The 20789-nt window shown below is 42.7% G+C and overlaps 1 protein-coding gene, 1 long non-coding RNA gene and 1 pseudogene across 9 annotated transcripts in view; 1 reads left to right on the forward strand and 2 right to left on the reverse strand.

Moving 5' to 3' along the window:
• LOC118362545 (protein unc-79 homolog) overlaps positions 1-10672 on the reverse strand; it is a 48450-nt gene extending 37778 nt beyond the window's left edge. For 4 of the 7 annotated variants that reach the window (XM_035742958.2, XM_035742957.2, XM_035742955.2 and 1 more), the window contains exons 1-8: positions 10529-10671; positions 8959-9079; positions 4946-5259; positions 4097-4267; positions 3754-3849; positions 3543-3598; positions 3278-3407; positions 3084-3148 (exon numbers count right to left, since the gene is read on the reverse strand). In XM_035742958.2, the coding sequence (XP_035598851.1) occupies positions 3084-3148; positions 3278-3407; positions 3543-3598; positions 3754-3849; positions 4097-4267; positions 4946-5259; positions 8959-9079; positions 10529-10550 (975 nt within the window). In that variant the 5' untranslated portion in view covers positions 10551-10671. Of the gene's footprint in view, positions 1-3083; positions 3149-3277; positions 3408-3542; positions 3599-3753; positions 3850-4096; positions 4268-4945; positions 5260-8958; positions 9080-10528 lie in introns of those variants that run through there. The other 3 variants (XM_052486279.1, XM_035742959.2, XM_035742961.2) reach the window with 3 other exon arrangements.
• A 1026-nt stretch (positions 10673-11698) lies between these two features.
• On the reverse strand, positions 11699-13312 carry LOC118362547 (uncharacterized). The gene is made up of 2 exons (XR_004821230.1): positions 13089-13312; positions 11699-12155 (listed from the first exon to the last, which is right to left on the reverse strand). It is a non-coding gene; the product is annotated as an uncharacterized LOC118362547 (long non-coding RNA).
• Positions 13313-17335: 4023 nt separating this feature from the next.
• The window catches only part of LOC118362548 (BTB/POZ domain-containing protein 7-like), a 34154-nt pseudogene continuing 30700 nt past the window's right edge, over positions 17336-20789 (forward strand). The window contains exon 1 of the transcript XR_008086240.1: positions 17336-17707. The product of XR_008086240.1 is annotated as a BTB/POZ domain-containing protein 7-like (transcript). The remainder of the gene's footprint in view (positions 17708-20789) is intronic.

The following is a 20789-nucleotide window of genomic DNA, read 5'->3' on the forward strand; positions in this document are numbered from 1 at the left end:
TAATAGTGAAGACATCAAAACTATGAAATAAAACATATAGAGTCATGAAGTAACCAAAAAAGTGTTAGAGAGGTTAGTGGAGGAGTGGCGGAGCGAGTTCTAGGCCATCTCTGCCCAGGGCAAACGTTGCCCACTCCCCAGGCCGGTCCTGGCAATAAGACCTCAGAAACCTACCCACATCCTGGTTAACTCTCTCCACCTGCCAGTTACTCTCGGGGTGAAAACCTGAGGTAAGGCTGACAGAGACCCCTAGACGTTCCATGAACGCCCTCCAGACCCTCGACGTGAACTGGGGACCCCGATCAGACACTATATCCTCAGGCACCCCGTAGAAGACATGTGTAAACAGAGCCTCGGCAGTCTGTAGGGCCGTAGGGAGACCAGGCAAAGGGAGGAGACGACAGGACTTAGGAAAACAATCCACAACGACCAGGATCGTGGTGTTACCCTGTGATGGTGAAGATCAGTCAGGAAATCCACCGACAGCTGCAACCACGGCCGTTGTGGAACGGGTAAGGGTTGTAACTTACCTCTGGGCAGGTGTCTAGGAGCCTTGCACTGGGCGAACACCAAGCAGGAGGAAACATAAACCCTCACGTCCTTAGCTAAAGTGGGCCACCAGTACTTCCCAGTAAGACAGAGCACCGTCCGACCGATACCAGGATGACCAGAGGAGGGTGACGTATGAGCCCAATAGATCAGCCGGTCGTGGACAGCAGAAGAAACGTACAGACGCCTAGCCGGACACTGAAGGGGAGCGGGCTCTGTACGCAACGCCTGCTCAATGTTTGCGTCTAGCTCCCACACTACCGGTGCCACCAGGCAAGAGGCCGGGAGTATGGGAGTGGGATCCATGGGCTGCTCCTCTGTGTCATACATCCGGGACAGTGTGTCTGCCTTCGCATTCTGGGAACCTGGACTCTCCAACGTAGTAGCACCAACGGAAAACCCTAAACACTTACCTGAGCACTTTCGTGACCACCCCGTGAGAGCCCTCTGTGGCCAAGAAACAGTGGGGTTATGACAAGCTAACCAGGGTGGGCCCAGCACCACGGGAAATGCATTATAGTCAATAGGGAAGAGACTAATTCTCTCCGTATGACCCACCTGCGTCATCATGCCGAAAGGCGCGGTGACCTCCCTAATCAACCCTGACCCTAATGGTCAACTATCTAAGGCGTGAACGGGGAAGGGCACAACCACGAGAACGATGGGGATCCCTAAACTATGGGCTAAAGCCCTATCAATAAAACTCCCAGTCGCGCATGAATCGACGAGCGCCTTATGCTGGGAATGCGGGGAAAACTCAGGGAACGTGACAAACACAAACATATGTGCAACAGAGGGCTCTGGGTAGGATTGGTGCCAGCTCACCTGGGGTGACGCCCTGCCTGCTGCCTCGATTCCTAGAGGAACCAACCCGGCACCGAACGGCAGTGTGACCTCTGCGGCCACAGATGGTGCCCCCTCCGGTCTCCCTGCGCACCGCCCCTCCCAGCTCCATGGGTATCGGAGAGGGGGTGCGGGAGGATGGAACCACCAGACCCCGATCTGAACGTCCGCGAGTAGCCAGCAGGTTGTCCAGCCGGATGGACAGGTCCACCAGCTGGTCAAACGTGAGGGTGGTGTCTCTGCAGGCCAGCTCCCGACAGACGTCCTCGCACAGACTGCACCGGTCCATTGCTCCTGTTTCTTGGCCCAAGCAAGTCTCTTATTATTATTGTCCTTTAGTAGTGGTTTCTTTGCAGCAATTCGACCATGAAGGTATCATCTGAACAGTTGATGTTGAGATGTGTCTGTTATTTGAACTCTGTGAAGCATTTATTTGGGCTGCAATCTTAGGTGCAGTTTATTGCCGATTTCTAAGGCTGACAACTCTAATGAACTAATGATCTGCAGCAGAGGTAACACTTGGTCTTCCTTTCCTGTGGCGGTCTTCATGAGAGCCAGTTTCATCATAGCTCTTGATGGTTTTTGCGACTGCTGTTGAAGAAACTTATAGTTATAGAAATTTTCCGGATTGACTGACCTTCACGTCTTAAAGTACTGATGGACTGTCTTTTCTTTTTGCTTATTTGAGCTGTTCTTGCCATAATATGGACTTGGTCTTTTACCAAATAGGGCTATCTTCTGTATACCACCCCTGCCTTGTTACAACACAACTGATTGGCTCAAACGAATTAAGAAGGAAATTCACTTTTAACAAGGCACACCTGTTAATTGAAATGCATTCCAGGTGACTACCTCATGAAGCTGGTTGAGAGAATGCCAACAGTTTGCAAAGCTGTCATCAAGGCAAACGGTGGCTACTTTGAAGAATCTCAAATATAAAATATATTTTAATTTGTTTAACACTTTTTCGGTTACTACATGATTCCATATGTGTTATTTCATAGTTTTGATGTCCTCACTATTATTCTACAATGTAGAAAATAGTATAAATAAAGAAACACCCTGGAATGAGTAGGTGTTACCAAAATTGTGACTGGTAATATATATAATATATATATATATATATACAGTATATATATATATATAATGTCCCCTCTATCTGTCTCTGCTTGCCTTTAGTCTGTGGCTGGCTGCATGCATATGTCTCTGTTCTGTTATCTATGATCTGTACATGACCCTATATTAGACCACAGTGCTAATGGCCGAGATGCTCAGATGATGTTCTGTAATTTACTGCTCTCGTTTACAGGCGTACTATCCTCAGGGGCAGTATGGGGTCATGGCTTCCAATTAGGACACCCCCCACACACACACACACACCCTCTGTGCTCCTGGGTAATTGAAATCTTTGCCCTGTCCCTGCCCCTCTTCCTTTCTCCGCTCTACTTGTCAGTTTTGAGCACAGTTGAGCAGAGACACGCAGAGCAGCGCAAACAGGCCTTGAGTTGCGTGGCCAGTGATATCATTACACGACCGAACGACAAAAGTCACTCAAGCATTCGCTGGTTGCTTTAATGTTGTGCTTCCAGCAGAAACCCCAAGACACTTTTACACACCATGGCAATCTGGCACATACTTTGTGTATTCACTTTATGTTTGTGCACAGTGTACAGTAGTTAGTCAGATATTACCTTGACGGCAGGTTTATTGATGGCATTGTGACACTCAATGTGCTGGCAGTGGATGGGGTTCCAGGCTGTGGAAAATAGAATGGAGGGAAAAAAGGAGAGGGGAGAGATGCAGAGGTGGAAGGAGGATTAGACCTGCAATCTAAAGGTTTGTTGCACAGAAGACCAACCTGACAGGCAGACCATAAGCCCCTCACCAGTGTACTGCAGGCCTCTGTATTCACTAATGGCTCCTGGGGGCTTTAGGTTTGGCCAGTAATGAAAGAGCATCTGCACGGCTGGAGGCTTTACTTGGGATGGTCCGTAGGATATGACATACAGCAGGTCCTGCCACAACACAACACACGCCATAGTGAACTAAAATATAAGAACCTCTCAAAGCTATTCACTGACATTTTCCAGATCTATGAGAGAGACATCTAACCTATGTGAATATGGCATATGCATTTTACAAACATATACCTTCCACACTTCCTGCTTGTGCTTCATAAGACACTCCAACAACTGACAGTGGTATACTGGAAACAAAAAGGCAGAGGCTAAAGTCAGGCAGGTGGCAGGTATAACATAGTGTACAGTACATTAATCAAAAGACAGGCTGTGCTACACTGGACATAGACACTGTGATGTACTGTATTGTACTGGTTTGGGATAACCTGAGTTCAAGGTTTACCTGGGTTGGAGGTGTACTGCATAGCAATCATTAGCATAGAGGAGGCAGAGAGATTGACATATGCTGGAACGCCCCCTTCTCTTCTAGTGGAACCCACTAAAGAAGGACAGAAAAGACAAATGAAGAACCTTAACCTCATGAAGAACTGCATACTGTGGGACACCAACCTGGCAGTTCCTTTGATATGGTGATGCATACTGAAATGTCTGGTAAACGTGTATGACTACTGATATTGAATGAGACTTATCCCACTTAATGACTTGTTAACTTCATGTTGAATTGAAAAGGGGTTCTTTTTCACATGCAAGTAGATGGATGTTAGATACAGAGTGGCTGTACTCACATACAGCCATGGGGAGGAAAGAGGTGCTCAGGTACTCAATGATGTCTTTGTGCAGGAATGGGGGGAATGTAGCTAAAGTGGAGATCATAGTGTAGGGTAAAGTGCTGAGAATATCGTCACTGAGAAAGGGCAGGAGGCAAGTTGTTGTGTAAAATATGGACTGTCCCAGATCTGATGGGAGAAGGGAGAGCCAAGACGCACAGACACAGAGAGAGAGACAGTAATTCAATGAAATGTACATATGTTGCAAACATATGTAAGTAAATAAACATTTGGCATTACAACTTAAAGAAAATGGATAAATATACAATGTGTATAAATACAACAAAATCCTGAGAGAGTATTGTGAGACTCAGTTTAGGTCAGTGCGGTTTCAGTAAAACCTATTAATACTGCACTGGTGTTTCCCTCAGCAAAGGGTTGTGCTTTCTAGTCAAGGAGATGCACTTTCACGCTTATTCCATATAAACATATATATTCACAGACTTGCTATTTACAGATTTCGATTACCTGGTGCACTTAATATATACACAACATATGCCAGCCATAGCAATTTACCCTTTAAAATAGCTTTTTTTTATACATACATTTCCATTTTCAATACATTTTTGAAAAAGAGATCGCAAACAGTTAATACATGTGTACAGTACTACAGTATGTCTAGAAATAAGTTATCAACAAAGTTAGCTGGCAAGATCCAGCATGTTCCCCATCACCCCATGCATCCCTTTAGGTCTTCTGTGGGACTCGTCTCCTGGAGCGAATGAGGCCAGAAAAGGCAGCTTCATGTGGTCAAAACGGGTCGTAGGGCGATGGACACGTACAGAGGTATGTCCTGGTTTCACTCACCATGCTGACCGTGCTGCAGCAGGGGCACCAGGTCAAGCAGGGTCACGAGGGTCGCATAGAGCCCCTGATAGTCCAGAGAGGGGTACTCTGAGAGCTGAGCGTCCCGACTCTGCTGCCCCTGCCCCCCGCGGTCTGGAGGGGCATCACGCAGAACGCTGTAAAGGAGGGAGCGAGTAACTGTAGGGTTGATGGAACTGACTTGTGGTCTTAGAGATGGGGTGAGTGGGAATGGCACAGGAAAAAGACACATGGTCATGGGCACGGCCAAATTGGAAGCTTCCTGGTTCTCCTTCCTGCCTGTGCGGGACAGAATGCTGCTCCGGGGGTGGGGGGAGGAGGGAAGGGATAGGGGGAACAAGGGAAAAAAAGAGACAACAAAGACACAAAGAAACAGCACATTACATTGAAATGGCACTACAGAGACAGCGTAAATAGAAAAAAAAACAACCCAGATAGACCCCACATAGGATGCAGTGTCTGTAGTATTTCACTGAAGGCATTGGGAATTGTTCCCTGCTTTATCTGTTCAGTGTGACGTAGAATTACTTTAATTTTCTATTTCACTTTTTGTACATCTCTGTCTTCTGAAAACAAAAAACATGAACAGAAATGTTTGCAAAAACTGCAATGATCACTGCATCTCATGCGTATCTGGCGACAAGGAGAAAAAAAATGCATGTTTTCAGTGGCAACCCCATACTTCTCTGAAGGGGAAACTGCAAATGGTTTCCCCTCTGTGGCTGCCATATTCCAATCAGATCAATTCAGCAGCAATCATACCGAGAGGCCAATGGGCCATGATGTTTCTCAGGGACAATTATCCTGTTTTGTAGGGCTGTCGTCAAGGATGGGAATGACACCAAATCGGTTAGGGAAAATACGGAGGTGACACTTTTGAAACATGCTTCAGCTAGTAATAAACATGTGTGTGAGGTTAGATAAGAATTTCTGGGTCACAGCACATGTTTATTGCACCAGAGAAAAAATGTCCATATGCATTCATTATGATACTGTATCAGTATCATCAGGAGAAATAATGGGATCCAACAGGCATATGGATTTAAGTCTCTAAAATAAATGTAAGAACTAATCTACGGTAGGGGAGAAACTATAATGACAAAGGAATAGGTTGTTTCAAACGGGATGACAGGTAGCATTATGTTTGTGAGCTAAATGGGGGATGAACATTTGTGTTTGCTGTCCCCTGGGAAGGTGGATATCACCATTTTCAGAGAGGAAAGAACTAGTTGGTTGGTTTGTGTGTGGGGATTCTAGGGGTGGGGAGGCGGGGGGACAGAGAGCCTTGCTCTTTTACTAAACACGATGTTAAAGAACTAAGCTGTTCTATCAGTAAAATGACTTGGAGGTACTTGGAGGCCCAGATGACAAATTCTGATGTTTTGTTTTTCATAGAGGTAGAGGTATAGCATTTCTACAGGGGCAGTGAGTAAGGGGATTTTAGCGTAGCAATACAGAATAGCCTACTATTATGACATTTTTCAAGATTAACATCATCATACTCTGACTATTCCCCTGAAAGTTATACTCCGTAAGAATTTGGCCTCAAGTTGGATGATTTTAAATACCGGAAACCAAAGTGTAAAAAACATTCTCTCAGTGAGTTGGAAGGGATAGTCAGTTTTCAACAATGGGGGAGATTAGCTTTATATCTTGCGGAGTATGACTTAATATCACTGCCCTCTTTGCAAATACTCAACTGCAGCATTGAATTGAACACACACACAGACGCACAGAGACACACAGACAAACAAACACACATACAATAATACACAGACGCACGTTATGCACACACAGTAAAACACATCTTAGATCCGATAAAACAACCTACACTGTCACTATCTTCTAAATGTTGTCGCTAACTACGGCAATATCTAGTTTCTCTAAAGCTTGAGTGAGCCACTGACTATAAATTACATTGCTGTAAATAAGCATTAACTAGGGGATATAATACCGTAATAACCACTGTTTCTTAGCTAGATGTGAAATATTTCATTTCCTTTGAGTGTGACTTGTTCATGCCAGGAAAGGTTCAAGAGGAACTAGGAATGAAGGAAATCACATTATAATATGATACATGAAATTATCTTGATTCAGTATCAGACTGCATCTTGGTTCCTCACAGTCACTCAAATGATAATGGAATTTGGCATGGGGTCAGGGCAACTGTGAATCCATGGTTCACTGATGCAGAGAGCTAGACAGCTTGGCTGGTGGGTGTTACTTTCTAGATGACTGGCTAGGAGGAAAATGTGGCAACTACATTACTTGACTAATATATGACATGTTACATAGCACCCCTTGGAGTAAAGCCCCTTAAAACGAGCCCAGGTAGCCGCATCCCTTTACACTGATATCATAATAGTCTTACACTGATATCGCTCTATGCTGCAGAATTAATGAAATATTAATTTGGCGCTCGATCCTCTGTCTGTGCGGGACTCTTTTTTTTCCCAGGAACCTGACATATGCAAGCCTCAGTGCTCCCTCTCTCACACACTCTCTCTCTCCCTCTCTTCACCCCAGGCCAATGAAACACAGGTGTCTGTCAGAATGTCTGAGAGTCTACTGAGCAGTGCAGAGTGGTTTCAATGTGGGAGGCATGGTTTGTTGTGTGAATTGGGAGGGAGGAGATTTGGCTCAAGGAAAACACGAGGTGAATGTTGCAGTATCATACCAGTGTGATTCCCTTCACACCCCAGCGATACTGAGCCTCACAGACACAATTGTCATTAGAGTTAACATGCTGCCACAACATAGGCTCATACAATCACAGCCCTTGTCACGCTCCATCTGTGCCAAGGACCAATAGGATGCCAGGATTGTAACGATACACTAGCAAGCACATCTAGCTAGATCATTCTCTCAGCAAAGTCAGAAAGATCCAAGATAGTTTACCAATATTGACTTGAACATTATCATTAAAAAATGCACTACTGTGTCCACTGTGTGATGAAATGAAAATGATTGTCATAATCCCATAATTTTCATAAGTGAAACATGAAACTTCTGTCTCCCTAATCCCCATCCTTTTAGATAACTGTGCCTAATGATGATGATTTCTGTAGCCAATGATCAAAGCACAACTGATTCTCACAGAGAGCTCTGCTCCAACTCAACAAATAAATGTCACATACTGGTTGTGGCCATAATGGCTGCCCTGGCTTCTTGACCTGTTCTGAGGGGACGTGTTGTTCCCTCCACAGGCTCTCTGTCATTGCACACTGGGGACTGTCAGACCCAAGGAGCCAGAGGACCAGACCTCCCTTAGCCCCTCTGGGAGTGAGACTACAGGCCATCCTAGGAACATGTGCATCTACAAAGCTACTACTGAACCGACAGAGGGGTTGAAATTGCTATTTCTTTTTGGTACTTTTTCTCCAATATAATACCAACCATACCAGGTACACTCTGCAAAATAACACAATTATTCACATTATTATTCATAAACGCCTACTTACAACATCAACACAATTCATATCCCCTTGAGGCACACCCACATTGGAAAGACTCAGTAATGGCAATCTTGGCAGATTTGATTTATTGGTTGGAAACCAACAAACCTTCTCTATTTTATTTAAAAAGAGCGTACTACAATATCAGACAGCCATGGGGCAATATGAGGGGATCGTGTTGTTGACTCTTGTTGTTGATATACTGTAGGATCATGGTCCTCATACAGCAACATGAAACATACGGTATCACAAAGGCAGAGGACGGAGCAACTCAATTCCCTCTCTAAAAAGGACCTGGGTGGTTTATCAACTAGGATTCTTAAATGATGATACACTTGCACTGTTGGAAACCCTTTCCCATATTTCCACTTACATGTATATCTTCTCATTTCAACTGACTTCCTACCAGCAATAATCCTGTCTTATTGCTGTGCATGTATTAGAATTAGGCTAAACCCCAGTCACCTCTCCTCTGAAACTACACATCAAATACTGTTACGTTCCGTTACTTCACCTGTGGTTCCAGCGCAGGGTACTTACCTGAGCAGGGTTTGGGAAAAGTATTTCAGTGTGTTTGCAATGTCTGTTCCGGAGGGCACGGGGTAAATATTGTGTTGCACACGGTTGTGATACTCTTGCAAGTATCGTATCTTAGAGGCAACTAAACAAGATAAAGAGCAGAGTAACAAACAAAAGAAGTCTGATGAAGCCTCAAGGGAGGTGGGGGCAATAGGTTATGGTTGGTACAGTATAAGCCTGGTTATTGATAGTCTGCCCCAAACATGGCAACAGGTCATTGTCCTTGTGGCATCCTGTCGGTCTCTCTTTAAGTGACCTTTGTGTTTGTCCAGCTAGGTCACAACCAGCCCTGGAGTGGGTTGTTTTGGTGCCATTTTGTGACTCACACTGGTAGTGTTTAGTGTTCGCTGACCTGCAAATGACAAGTCCCAAAAATAACAATAACACCCACAGGCTTTGTGTTTGTGTGGGGCAGGGTGTGGGTGTATGTGTAATTAAATGACTGTGTATAGGCTATATACATGGGTGTAGGAGTGTGTTCATTTTCTGCAAATTTCATACCAAGGAAAACATGGTTGGCTACAACACAGTGGTTCTGTAAATAGAATCAGCAGGGCTCCCTTCAGACACACTTTGTAAAACCAGAAATGCACCTCGTCCACAGGCTCAATTGCTAGCGCCAACAGGGTGGAAAAATTTAGCAAGGGCTAAAAACTCTAATTTTTTGCCTGCCAAAACCAAATATCAACTCTTGTTTTTAAGGGCTAAAACATGTGATACTTGTGCAAGCTAATGTCTGACCAATTCAGTAATGTCAATGTAGCCTACAGAATGCAAGAGAAACAACACACATCTCTCTCTATAAGCTACCTAGTGGGTGTTTATACATGGTACCATAGAATAGCATATAGTACCTTCTAAGATGCCCCAAACATGGCCAAATAGATGTCAAATCGTTTAAGCAGGGTTTATTACAGATAAATGTATATATAGGAACTTTGTTTATTCCATGCATTATATGGCTATTTGTGAAATGTTGAGTTCTTTCAAGGTGTGTTGATTGACAACAACAACAAACCACCAATTGTTTATTACACTATGCATTTATTCACTCTCCTTTTCTAGATTAAATAATCTGATGGTTTATCAAATAATGTAACCACAGTCTGTTTATCCACCTGTTCAGAGGTAAACGATGAAGAAAAAAATCGTATTTATGTTATGAACGTAAAAGATATGATATGAACAAGCAAATCAACCACATTATTGATCAACAATGCCACCATATTGTTCAGTGGAAAACGTATCAAATCGACCGTGATAGCAATACAGCGTGTCAATCAAAAATGAATGCTTAATATCGGTTAGAATGTTATGTTCATATATTTTTGGTGACAACCGTCAGAACATAGAGCATCCCCTAGACACCAGCCCCTCGAGCCATCCTCTGCGACGCGAGAACGTGTTGCAACCTGCCTTAGCAACCGTGGTTTCATCACCAAGGACAGCTCCTCTCATTTGCTTTCTTACAAGAAAATTACACGAAAAAATGGGAGGATATAATAGGAATATTTTAAATAATAGTACTTACATTGCTCTGCTTTCGTAGACATTGTGGAAATAATTCACGAATCATAAAACAAACACTGTCAAATGTCAAATGTTTTTTTCTCCCCTACGGTGTTGTTCCCCCTTAGTCTTAAGAAACGTGAATAAACACCCTCGCGCCCAGGCTCGCTTTGGTTGTACCACTGCTGCCATGAAAGCAGGTTAACAGCAATTGAAATCTATTGCATTGGACATGTAAGTAATTTAAATGCACGTGGTGTGTTTCGTGGATATGTTATATATATTTCATTTTATATGTATATGTCAATGTGCTGATAGAAAAAGCCGGACCCAAATCAGAACATACTTTTCCAAATGGACTGCTCCGACTATGACAAAGTGTCATTCAAGAAAGTGATTTTTAACACCCGCCTCAACATGAGACTGTTAATGCTCATTTCGCAATTCTGCATCAACTGAGAATCAAAGTGAGAAGTTCGAACGTGGTGGCATACTTACTCCTCTTAGGGTATATATCACTATTTTATATAGGCTAATGTATAATCAAGCAACAGATGGTTATCAGAGATTTTGTAACTGTAACTTATAAAGCATCAGGGGTCGCATTTTTAAACAATGTATTGTGACAGTATGCACAAAAACAATGTTTTGAAAATATACTATCAAACTACTGTACTTCTTTGTGGTAAACATAGGCCATTTGATCCACATTAGTTAGGGGTGAGAGAGAATTGCTCCTATAGTTTCTTGCTTTCATCACTGGGGGGTTATGGCAACTGACTATTTACATTATGAATGGTTTTCTTTTCTTTACAGAAAGTAATTGTAATTATTCCAAGTCCACCCCAGTTAAAATAAGATAAACAAGATTTTCCAAAGATAAACAAGATTTTCAGTTCTGAGCCTAAGAGAATGGACACTATGAGCTTAACTAGCCTTCTCAACAGATCTCGGTGTGTGCCAAGAACCCAGACTAAAGTATTCCCATCTCCAGCTGATAAAGTAACAACATCCTGCCTCTGGAGCCTGGGCTGACGCACTGGTTCCTGATACTTCTTGTCCACGAGAAGAAAATCACGGATTCAACGGAAGTCACATATAGATTGGAATTCTGAAGCCGAAAACATAGTTGGCCGTGGGCCAGCCTGCTGAAACAATATTTAATGTCTGCAATAAAGACAAACAACAATGCAACAGTGTGCCAACTTTGTCTTTATTGATCTGAGTCAGATAGGATGGCACTTATTGCAGATGTATGATTACAAATAGAAGCAGTGCTAATTTAAGGGACGAATCCATAATGCATTTACAGTGCCATCAACTGAAATATTACATGTCATGATCCCACCTCTTTAGAAAAAAATAATAATTTGAAAATATGAAACATTATACCATTCACCTGGTACATTATTGTGGTTTCATTAATCTGTTTATATATTTATTAATCTTATACATTATTAAGACAAGATACATTTAGGCAATGTTTTTATCTTTCGCTGATGTTTCACTGATGTCATACTATGCATGGTGGTGTAGCCCAGTCAGGGTTCTGGAGGGGGTCTTTGGCGGTAAACTGGTATACGGTGCATGATCCATCCAGCTGGAGCCAGGAGAGCGAATGCAAACACTGACATTGTGAAGAGAGATTGCTGTGAGGGAAACAAAGAGGCCACACACACATTTAGAATATAAAACAATCAAAAGGCCAACAGGCAACAGCTGAATGTAACTCCTTGGTCATGTAATAACACTGTAATTACCTGGGTCAGGTTTTTATGCATTTGTGTAAAACCCAACTTTCTGTCTCTCCCTGTTTATCAAGCCCTCTCTCTCCTTCGTGCTGTAGGCTTACAGCTGGGCCGACCAATTGACCTGCCCCCCAGAGGGTCCTGATCCTTTGCTGTGATTATATTACATCATGGTCTCCCTCGCACAGTCTCCATCCCCCTGCCTCCACAACATCCTCCCCTGGCACTGTTGGGCTTCATAGCTACACCCATAAATGATCAGTTAAAAACCCTGAGGAAAGTTGAGCGGACGGCTGCACCAACACTAGGTTCTGTCTCACAACTCTGTCATCAGATCTCTTTTCCGAGGGGTAAGCTTGGCACTACTAACTTAAATACAAATACATTTATTAATAAACCATCCTTCTCTTTTAGCTGGAAACCCCCCATTCGCGTGAATTCACCACATTAGAGAATGTAAAGTAACGTGTTAAAGATATGGCTGCCTCAGACTGTAACTTTGTTGTAGTGTTGTAGTTTCTTGTCTGATGCTTGTGTCATTTTAGGAGTTCAGTGGGCCGCAATTCGTCAGAAATAGCTTTGTTTTAGTTCAATTCCTATGAGCTTTGCATGGACCAGCTTGACCATTCAATTCTGACATTGAATGGTAATATAAGATAACATAGACTTTCAAACATTTGCAGGCAACAGAATAAAGAATGCAAAAATTATAACGAAATTGGTAATATGGACAAAACGAAACAATTACCAAATGGGACACTTCCAAAACAACATTTTTCTGGTTGGAAGAAATAAGTTAATAAGGACAGAGAGATGAGGAGTGTTGGTTCCTACCCCAGGCCCAATCTTGTCCTTGGGTGGCTTGCTGTAGATATTTGATATGTGGTCCTGCAGAACTGCCTTTGTCCGAACAAGGAACCCTGTGGGTCCCCTGAAAAGAGCAAACATCACTCTACTTAATCCTGTGTGGCTAACGTCAGGTTCACAGCTTCTGAACAGCAGGCCCTATCTGAGTGTCACTGGAAAACTTCCCAGCAGCACATCCTCTGAGATAGAGACACTGGGCTTTCATCAAGCCTTCCCATCATTATCATCCAAAGGGAGGAGTCACTACAACAGGGTCCAGACTCCAAAACACACCATTGTCAAAAAACTTAGTATACATGCAATCATAGAGGCTGGCCAAATGTATTGAGGACTGGTATGATTGGGCTTTATATGATTGGGTTTGATTGCAATCAAATGATATAGAAAAATTATATGGAAATGTTTCAACACAAAATGAATCATTCTTGCGTGACACCTTGAGAAAATAAAACCAGTGACACTGACTGTAGCCCACTACGACAAAGGTTTATTCACAGATGATGAATTCTACGTTAATATTTATCTGGTGTAGAATCAGCCATATCACATTTGTAATGTATTATCAGATTACATGGGAGGCAATAAGGTGTCACGATCGTTATAATGATTGGACCAAGGCGCAGCGTGTGTAGAATTCCACATGTTTAATCATTAATAAACTCACCAAACAAAACAGAAGAAAAACAAAACGTGACGTTCTGGGCTGCTCACAGGCAGCTACACAAAAAGAAGATCCCACAAAACACAACGGAGAAATGGCTGTCTAACATGATCCCCAATCAGAGACAACGATAAACAGCTGCCTCTGATTGGGAACCATACCAGGCCAACATAGAAATATAAATCACCTAGATGACCCACCCTAGTCACACCCCGACCTAACCAACATAGAGAATGAAAAGCTTTCTATGGTCAGTGCGTGACATAAGGTCAGCACCAAACATTCAAATAACAAACCACACAACAAAAGTAACAGCAAGCGATGTCGTGTCATAAGTCACTAGGAAGCAGGGGGTTATGGGTATTGCTGAAACAGATATTCCTTATCTAAGACTCAGAAAGAGTAAATATGGTTACTGTCTGGTTACTATGAACATACTTATCTAAAGGTCTACTAGTGTGATGCACTCCAGTTAGAGAGCTCTGTTCTCAGGGCGTATGCTACAGTTTGTGAGGTCCAACTGAAAGACGGGACATCCATGACAACAGATTTGACCAGAGTGGATTATTTCTCAATGCACATTAATATTGTCATTCAGGAAATGTTTATAGGATGCTAGTGTAAATAGAAAAGTGCAAAAGAGAAATAGGCCTACAAGATTTAGGAATTTATGGCCTATACCAACCACATGAGAATCATTGTAAATATGTCATATTTGATTAATCACATAGGCTACTATGATAACAAGTGAATTAAAGTAATCAGGGGGAAAAAATCATATTTACAAAAGAAATTCCACGACAATCTATGCCAATGGCTTGAATGCATTTTATATAACATATCGCCCTCCGTTGGAGGACATTGGTACTTCAATGATGACTGAACGCCACACCAAAGACCACAGCCTAGCCCAGGGTTTCCCAAAGTCAAGCCCGGGTGCACAGTTTGGTTAAATGACCAACTCATCAACCAGCTTTGGTTATTTGAATCAGGTGTATAGTGCAAGGGCAATAACCGAAACATGCACCCAGAGTGGACCCAGGGTTGACTTTGGGAAACTCTGGCCTAACCGACAGTGCAATCAACTATCAATCTAGCCTACTTCTTTTGTAGCCTAATAATACACATAAGACCAAACAAACCAGAAAATAGCCTAATTGATTAGGTATATAGCCTATTTTTTTATTGATTATAGGCTTGATTGAGTATAGATCACTTGTTAAACTATCTTCATTCCACAGCTGCATGTCGGTAAATCATCTAGGTGGGTTGGTTTTTGAGCCTCAAAACTGACGATCTATGGAGCAAAACAGATTGGGTTGGCTTAGAAATCAAATAAAAATGTGCACGTATAGATGTCATCATCATGTCATGCTCCATTGTTTACATTTTTGTGACGCATTCTTTGATGGTAGCCTCTGCACATCTTACAGACTTTAAAATATTAATAAACTGCACTTTTGCTGCTTTTTTACTGTAACACCAGTATAACAGTAGTGTATACACACCCTTATGTTAGGGGAAATGTGTTTCCATAGCTAGGGCTGACTGACAGTGAGGACTTGTGAAGAGCAGAATCAACAACCTATGCTTTTTTGAGAAGGTGTTAAAGTTCACAGTTAGTAAGTGTTATGCAAATGAAGGTTGACATTTTTTTTAACCTTTATTTAACCATGTAGGCCAGTTGAGGACAAGTTCTCATTTACAACTGCGACCTGGCCAAGATAAAACAAAGCAGTGCGGCACAAATAACAACAAAGAGTTACACATGGAATTAACAACAGTCAATAACACAATAGAAAAAGTCTATATACAGTGTGTGCAAATGGTGTGAGGAGGTAAGGCAATAAATAGCCCATAGTAGTGAAGTAATTACAATTTAGCAAATTAACACTGGAGTGATAGATGTGCAGATGATGATGTGCAAGTAGAAATACTGGTGTGCAAAAGAGCAAAAAAGTCAATAAAAACAATATGGGGATGAGGTAGGTAGTTGGATGGGCTAATTACATATGGGCTGTGTACAGCTGCAGTGATCTGTATGCTGCTCAGATAGCTGATGCTTAAAGTTAATGAGGGAGATATAAGTCTCCGACTTCAGCGATTTTTGCAATTCGTTCCAGTCATTGGCAGCAGAGAACTGGAAGGAAAGGCGGCAAAAGTAGGTGTTGGCTTTGGGGATGACCAGTGAAATATACCTGCTGGAGCACGTGCTACAGGTGGGTGTTGTTATGGTGACCAGTGAGCTGAGATAAGGTGGAGCTTTACCTAGCAAAGACTTATAGATGACCTGGAGCCAGTGGGTGTGGTGACGAATATGAAGCGAGGGCCAGCTGACGAGAGCATACAGGTCGCCGTGGTGGGTGGTATATGGGGCTTTGGTGACAAAACGGATGGCACTGTGATAGGCTGCATCCAGTTTGCTGCTGAGTAGTGTTGGAGGCTATTTTGTAAATTACATCGCCGAAGTCGAGGATCGGTAGGATAGTCAGTTTTACGAGGGTATGCTTGGCAGCGTGAGTGAAGGAGGCTTTGTTTTGCGAAATAGGAAGCCGATTCTAGATGTAATTTTGGATTAGAGATGTTTAATATGAGTCTGGAAGGAGAGTTTACAGTCTAGCCAGACACCGAGGTATTTGTAGTTGTCCACATATTCTAAGTCAGAACTGTCCAGAGAAGTGATGCTAGTCGGGCGGGCGGGTGCGGGCAGTGATCAGTTGAAAAGCATGCATTTAGTTTCACTAGCGTTTAAGAGCAGTTGGAGGCCACGGAAGGAGAGTTGTATGGCATTGAAGCTCGTTTGGAGGTTTGTTAACACAGTGTCCAAAGAAGGGTCAGATGTATACAGAATGGTGGCGTCTGCGTAGAGGTGGATCAGGGAATCACCCGCAGCAAGAGCGACACCGTTGATATATACAGAGAAAAGAGTCGGCCCGAGAATTGAACCCTGTGGCACCCCCATAGAGACTGCCGGAGGTCCGGACAACAGGTCCTCCGATTTGACACACTGAACTCTATCTGAGAAGTATTTGGTGAACCAGGCGGGGCAGTCATTTGAGAAACCAAGGCTGTCGAGTCTGCCGATAAGAATACAGTGATTGACAGAGTCGAAAGCCTTAGCCAGGTCGATGAAGACGGCTGCACAGTACTGTCTTTTATCGATGACGGTTATGATATCGTTTAGTACCTTGAGCTTGGCTGAGGTGCACCAGTGACCAGCTCGGAAAACGGATTGCACAGCGGGGAAGGTAAGTTGGGATTCGAAATGGTCAGTGATCTATTTGTTAACTTGGCTTTCAAAGCAGTGCCTAGACTGCTGCTCCACTCTGATGTCCTGGCTTTGGCCCCAAGTGCAAGTCTGCCGGAGCCATGGCCCAGTGTGCCGGCCAGAGTTTGGAAACAGAAAAGTCTGAGCCTTCTGGGCAAAACAATGGGGTCAATTCTGTATGGAAATTAACTTTAAAAAAATGTATATCATGAAAACTGGAGCGGAGGCCTATCATCATATTGGCCTGTGTTGCTTGCACATACAGCTAGACGGCGCTCGCAAGCTGACAATTCCAGATTCGAACCAGTCAGCAACCAGCGTCTGGATAGGCCACACCACCACCCACCCAACCAGGCGCCGCGCAAGGATGAGTGTTTTTAAGGAAAATCAATCCAAGCTCAGGAACACGTCTTGAGTTTCTATTCTCGGAAAAAGGACTTGCAATTAGCTGAAAAGTCGAGGCAAAGTGGATCTAAAGGCACATGTAGGATTCTCTCTGTGTATTCGGCGTCAATTTATGCTTAATGATCGGTGTTACAAAGGGGAGTTGTGCGGTAGGTTAAGACAAAAAAATTCTACAAGGAAATCATCATAACTTCATTCGGGAATCCACTTAAAAGGGAGAATTATTTCGGAAAGAAGCTAAGTCTGCTCAAGGTACAGTGACACCTTAAACTATTCAATCAACGATCTATCGCAGGTCCATATGCCTTTTTGACCAGATATTTATTTTTACAGAACTTGTCAAGTCTCCAAAGAGCAACTCAAAGCGGACGTAGAAACCGACATGTAGGCTAATTACAGGGTTATGAACATGGCTAACATGCTACCGACATGTTTATTTTTATCACTCAACTTGTTTGCTATGATGTCCATTTTTACTGTGAGTCATTGTTTCCGATTCAGTCGAGCGTAGGCTATTCCATGATACGACGCTGGCATGCGACGGGTTTAGCAGGAATAATCGAAATGCTGTCAGCAAGGCAACAATGGCTCCGTGGTATGGCTTACGATACTAACAAAGCCTTTCCACGACATTCATGTTATGGCTTAAGTTCGGTATCTTATTTGTAGGCTACGATGCAGCTACCCTGAAAGGTCCGATCCATATGCTATTCCTCTAACAAGAGCATTTGTTAAATTGTAAAAAAAAAAAAAACTACAAAAAAAACCGAACTAATTTAACAAATAGTTATACATTTGTTGCTATTTATTGCTACAGTATCGACACTGTAGGCCTATCCAATTAGTTGTTGGCGGATCGCGCTATAGCAATAATGTAGCCTAGCTACATTTCCTCTTTAGCCTACTGTTGAAGTGACTGATGCGGCGTTGAAATGAGAGGTTTCCCCATTTCTGGCAATGTCAAAAATTCGAATGTTGTTTTTTTTTTTTGCCGTCGTTGGCAGATCAATGTATTAAACTTGAATTTGACTGCAACAGTAACAACATTTTAAGAACCTATACTATGGCAACTCGAATTTAGTCTGTTAGGGCATACCTCAGGCAGCAGAATGTTTAGTTGTCTGTATCCTATAACTATAGGATGTTTAGGTTAATCCACCACTATGTAATTGAGATGAATCAGAATGGCTCACACAGGCATCTGATTAGAATGATGCCATGACTGGTTTGCCTTATTGTCCTAAGAAAGCTGGGACATAAAAAAAAAAAAAATGTAATAATAATTTGAGTAAGGCACATGCATCCTTCTTGCAATGTGAGGATGAATGTGTAGAGCCTAGATATCAATGAAAACTGTTTACTCCACTCTGTGGCCTGAAGCCAATATAAATTATAACATGACAAAGGCCATTATTTATCTGCTTCCATAGATTTGTGTCCTTGAGGTGCCTGCTTTCCTTCCTTCTAGATAAAGACATGTATTATTTTATCTGGGCAACAGAGTAAAATGTAGACAGTTACTCAGAAATGACAACTATTGCATAACTTAAGAAATATCCCACAATATTGAAGTGCATGGTCCAACATATCTTCTGTCACAAGGAAATTAGCCAAAGTAAGTCGTCTGAATTGGAGAGATTGAGCTGAAGGTGGTAAGTTATTAACAGTGGATTTATTCTCAAATAAAGTTCCCGTTGAACGCTGACCCACATTTGGGAAAAGCAGGTCAGTGCTTTGTTTCCCAAGCTGTTGAATGTCACCCTGAGAGTCTGGCTGAAGACTCAGGCTCAGGCCTGTTTACCATAGATATCCAGTTCCTTCATTGTTTGTAATGCCAAGGTAGACTGTTGAATGATGTGGTCATTAATTTGCACACACAGCATAACAGAGGCTCACTAGCTTCCACGAGTTGCTTTGACATGAAGACCACCTTTTGTGTCCTTTTGTGTCTAGTAATACTACTTCTGGGCAAATAGGGCTATAGTCTTAATAATAACAGTTATACACCAAATATAGGCATAATTTGGAAGTGGGAACAGTGGAGAAATATGATTTCTTTCTTCCTGCATCTTAAGGGAATGCAATGCTCAGTTAGATAGGGTCTGTAGAGGTGCTGTCATCACCATAAATGCTGATAGTATTTAGACCACGTAAAATATTTATTGAAGCCAAACTGACATTTCTATCAGAAACACATGAAGTGCATTGGGTCGTTTTCACAGCTTTCTTTTTCCTGACAACCGGTCAAGCTGATGTCATTTGGACACGTTGTACAGAAAATCTTTCCTGTTGTTTTTGCGTTATTGTATTTACTTCCCAGTACGTGAACATCCTTGCTTCCTCGAAAGATGACCGAGAACTTTACCGACGTCAACCAGATTGTAGCGTTCATTCTATCGATCTATTACATGATTCTGTTGAGCAAGGTTTTATTTAGTCTTCTAGGGCAACATGTAATGACAAAAGAGAAGCTACATGTATCTAATTATAGACAAGTTGACTAACAAATAGCCTATGCACCCCCTGTCAAAAAATCATTATGCAGTCTTTGACTTTAGCCTATAGCACAAGTCCTATATTAGTGGGTTGGGTGTGGGCCTCAGATTTTCACTTTATCGCATATAGTTGGTGGGTGCGGATGCGTTATTAGCAATTGCGTGCGGGTGAACAAACAGCTGACCCTGCGCACCACTCCAGTGTGCTTCTGTTTTCTGGTCTGTTCTGGGCGTTTATGGTAGCTGTCCTAACAGAGGCTGTAATCAGTAGAATGAACGGCTGCGCTGCTCACCTGATTGGCCTGATGGACCAGAGCACTGCAGAGCTAAGCAGTTTGTGACATGGCCCTGTAGGTCTGTCCCAGTGACTCACAGACTCCATAAATACACATCGCTGGCTGTTTCTTACTGCCCTTTTTAGAGTAAAATGTATAGAGTTCTGTTCCTGATTAGTGAGTTTATGCTGCAAAAACATTTAGGCCTGTCGACTCAGCAGAACGTCTAACGAAAGACCATAAACCTGAGGAAAAAGTAGGGAAAATAATCAAATCCAGGTCAGCTCTCACATCTTTCTTTAGAATAGACTGTGCTGAGCTCTGGCCCAAATCTGTCCAACATAGTGAAACAGACATTTTATGGCAATGTTTCAGAACGACGAGGAAACTAGCCACATGTCAAGATGTACTGGAAATTGTCACAAAATGAGTGAAAGAGTGTATCCTGTCACTGACTGAATGGTGATTGATCCATTATGTCAGTTCGGGTAAAGATGTCTTGGTCAGGTGTAAGCTCAGCAGAAGGTGCCGAGACACATCAATTTCACGGCCGACCCTGTGGTC

The sequence above is a fragment of the Oncorhynchus keta genome, chromosome 29 (genome assembly GCF_023373465.1).
Source record: "Oncorhynchus keta strain PuntledgeMale-10-30-2019 chromosome 29, Oket_V2, whole genome shotgun sequence".
In the NCBI taxonomy this organism is placed as follows: domain Eukaryota; kingdom Metazoa; phylum Chordata; class Actinopteri; order Salmoniformes; family Salmonidae; genus Oncorhynchus; species Oncorhynchus keta.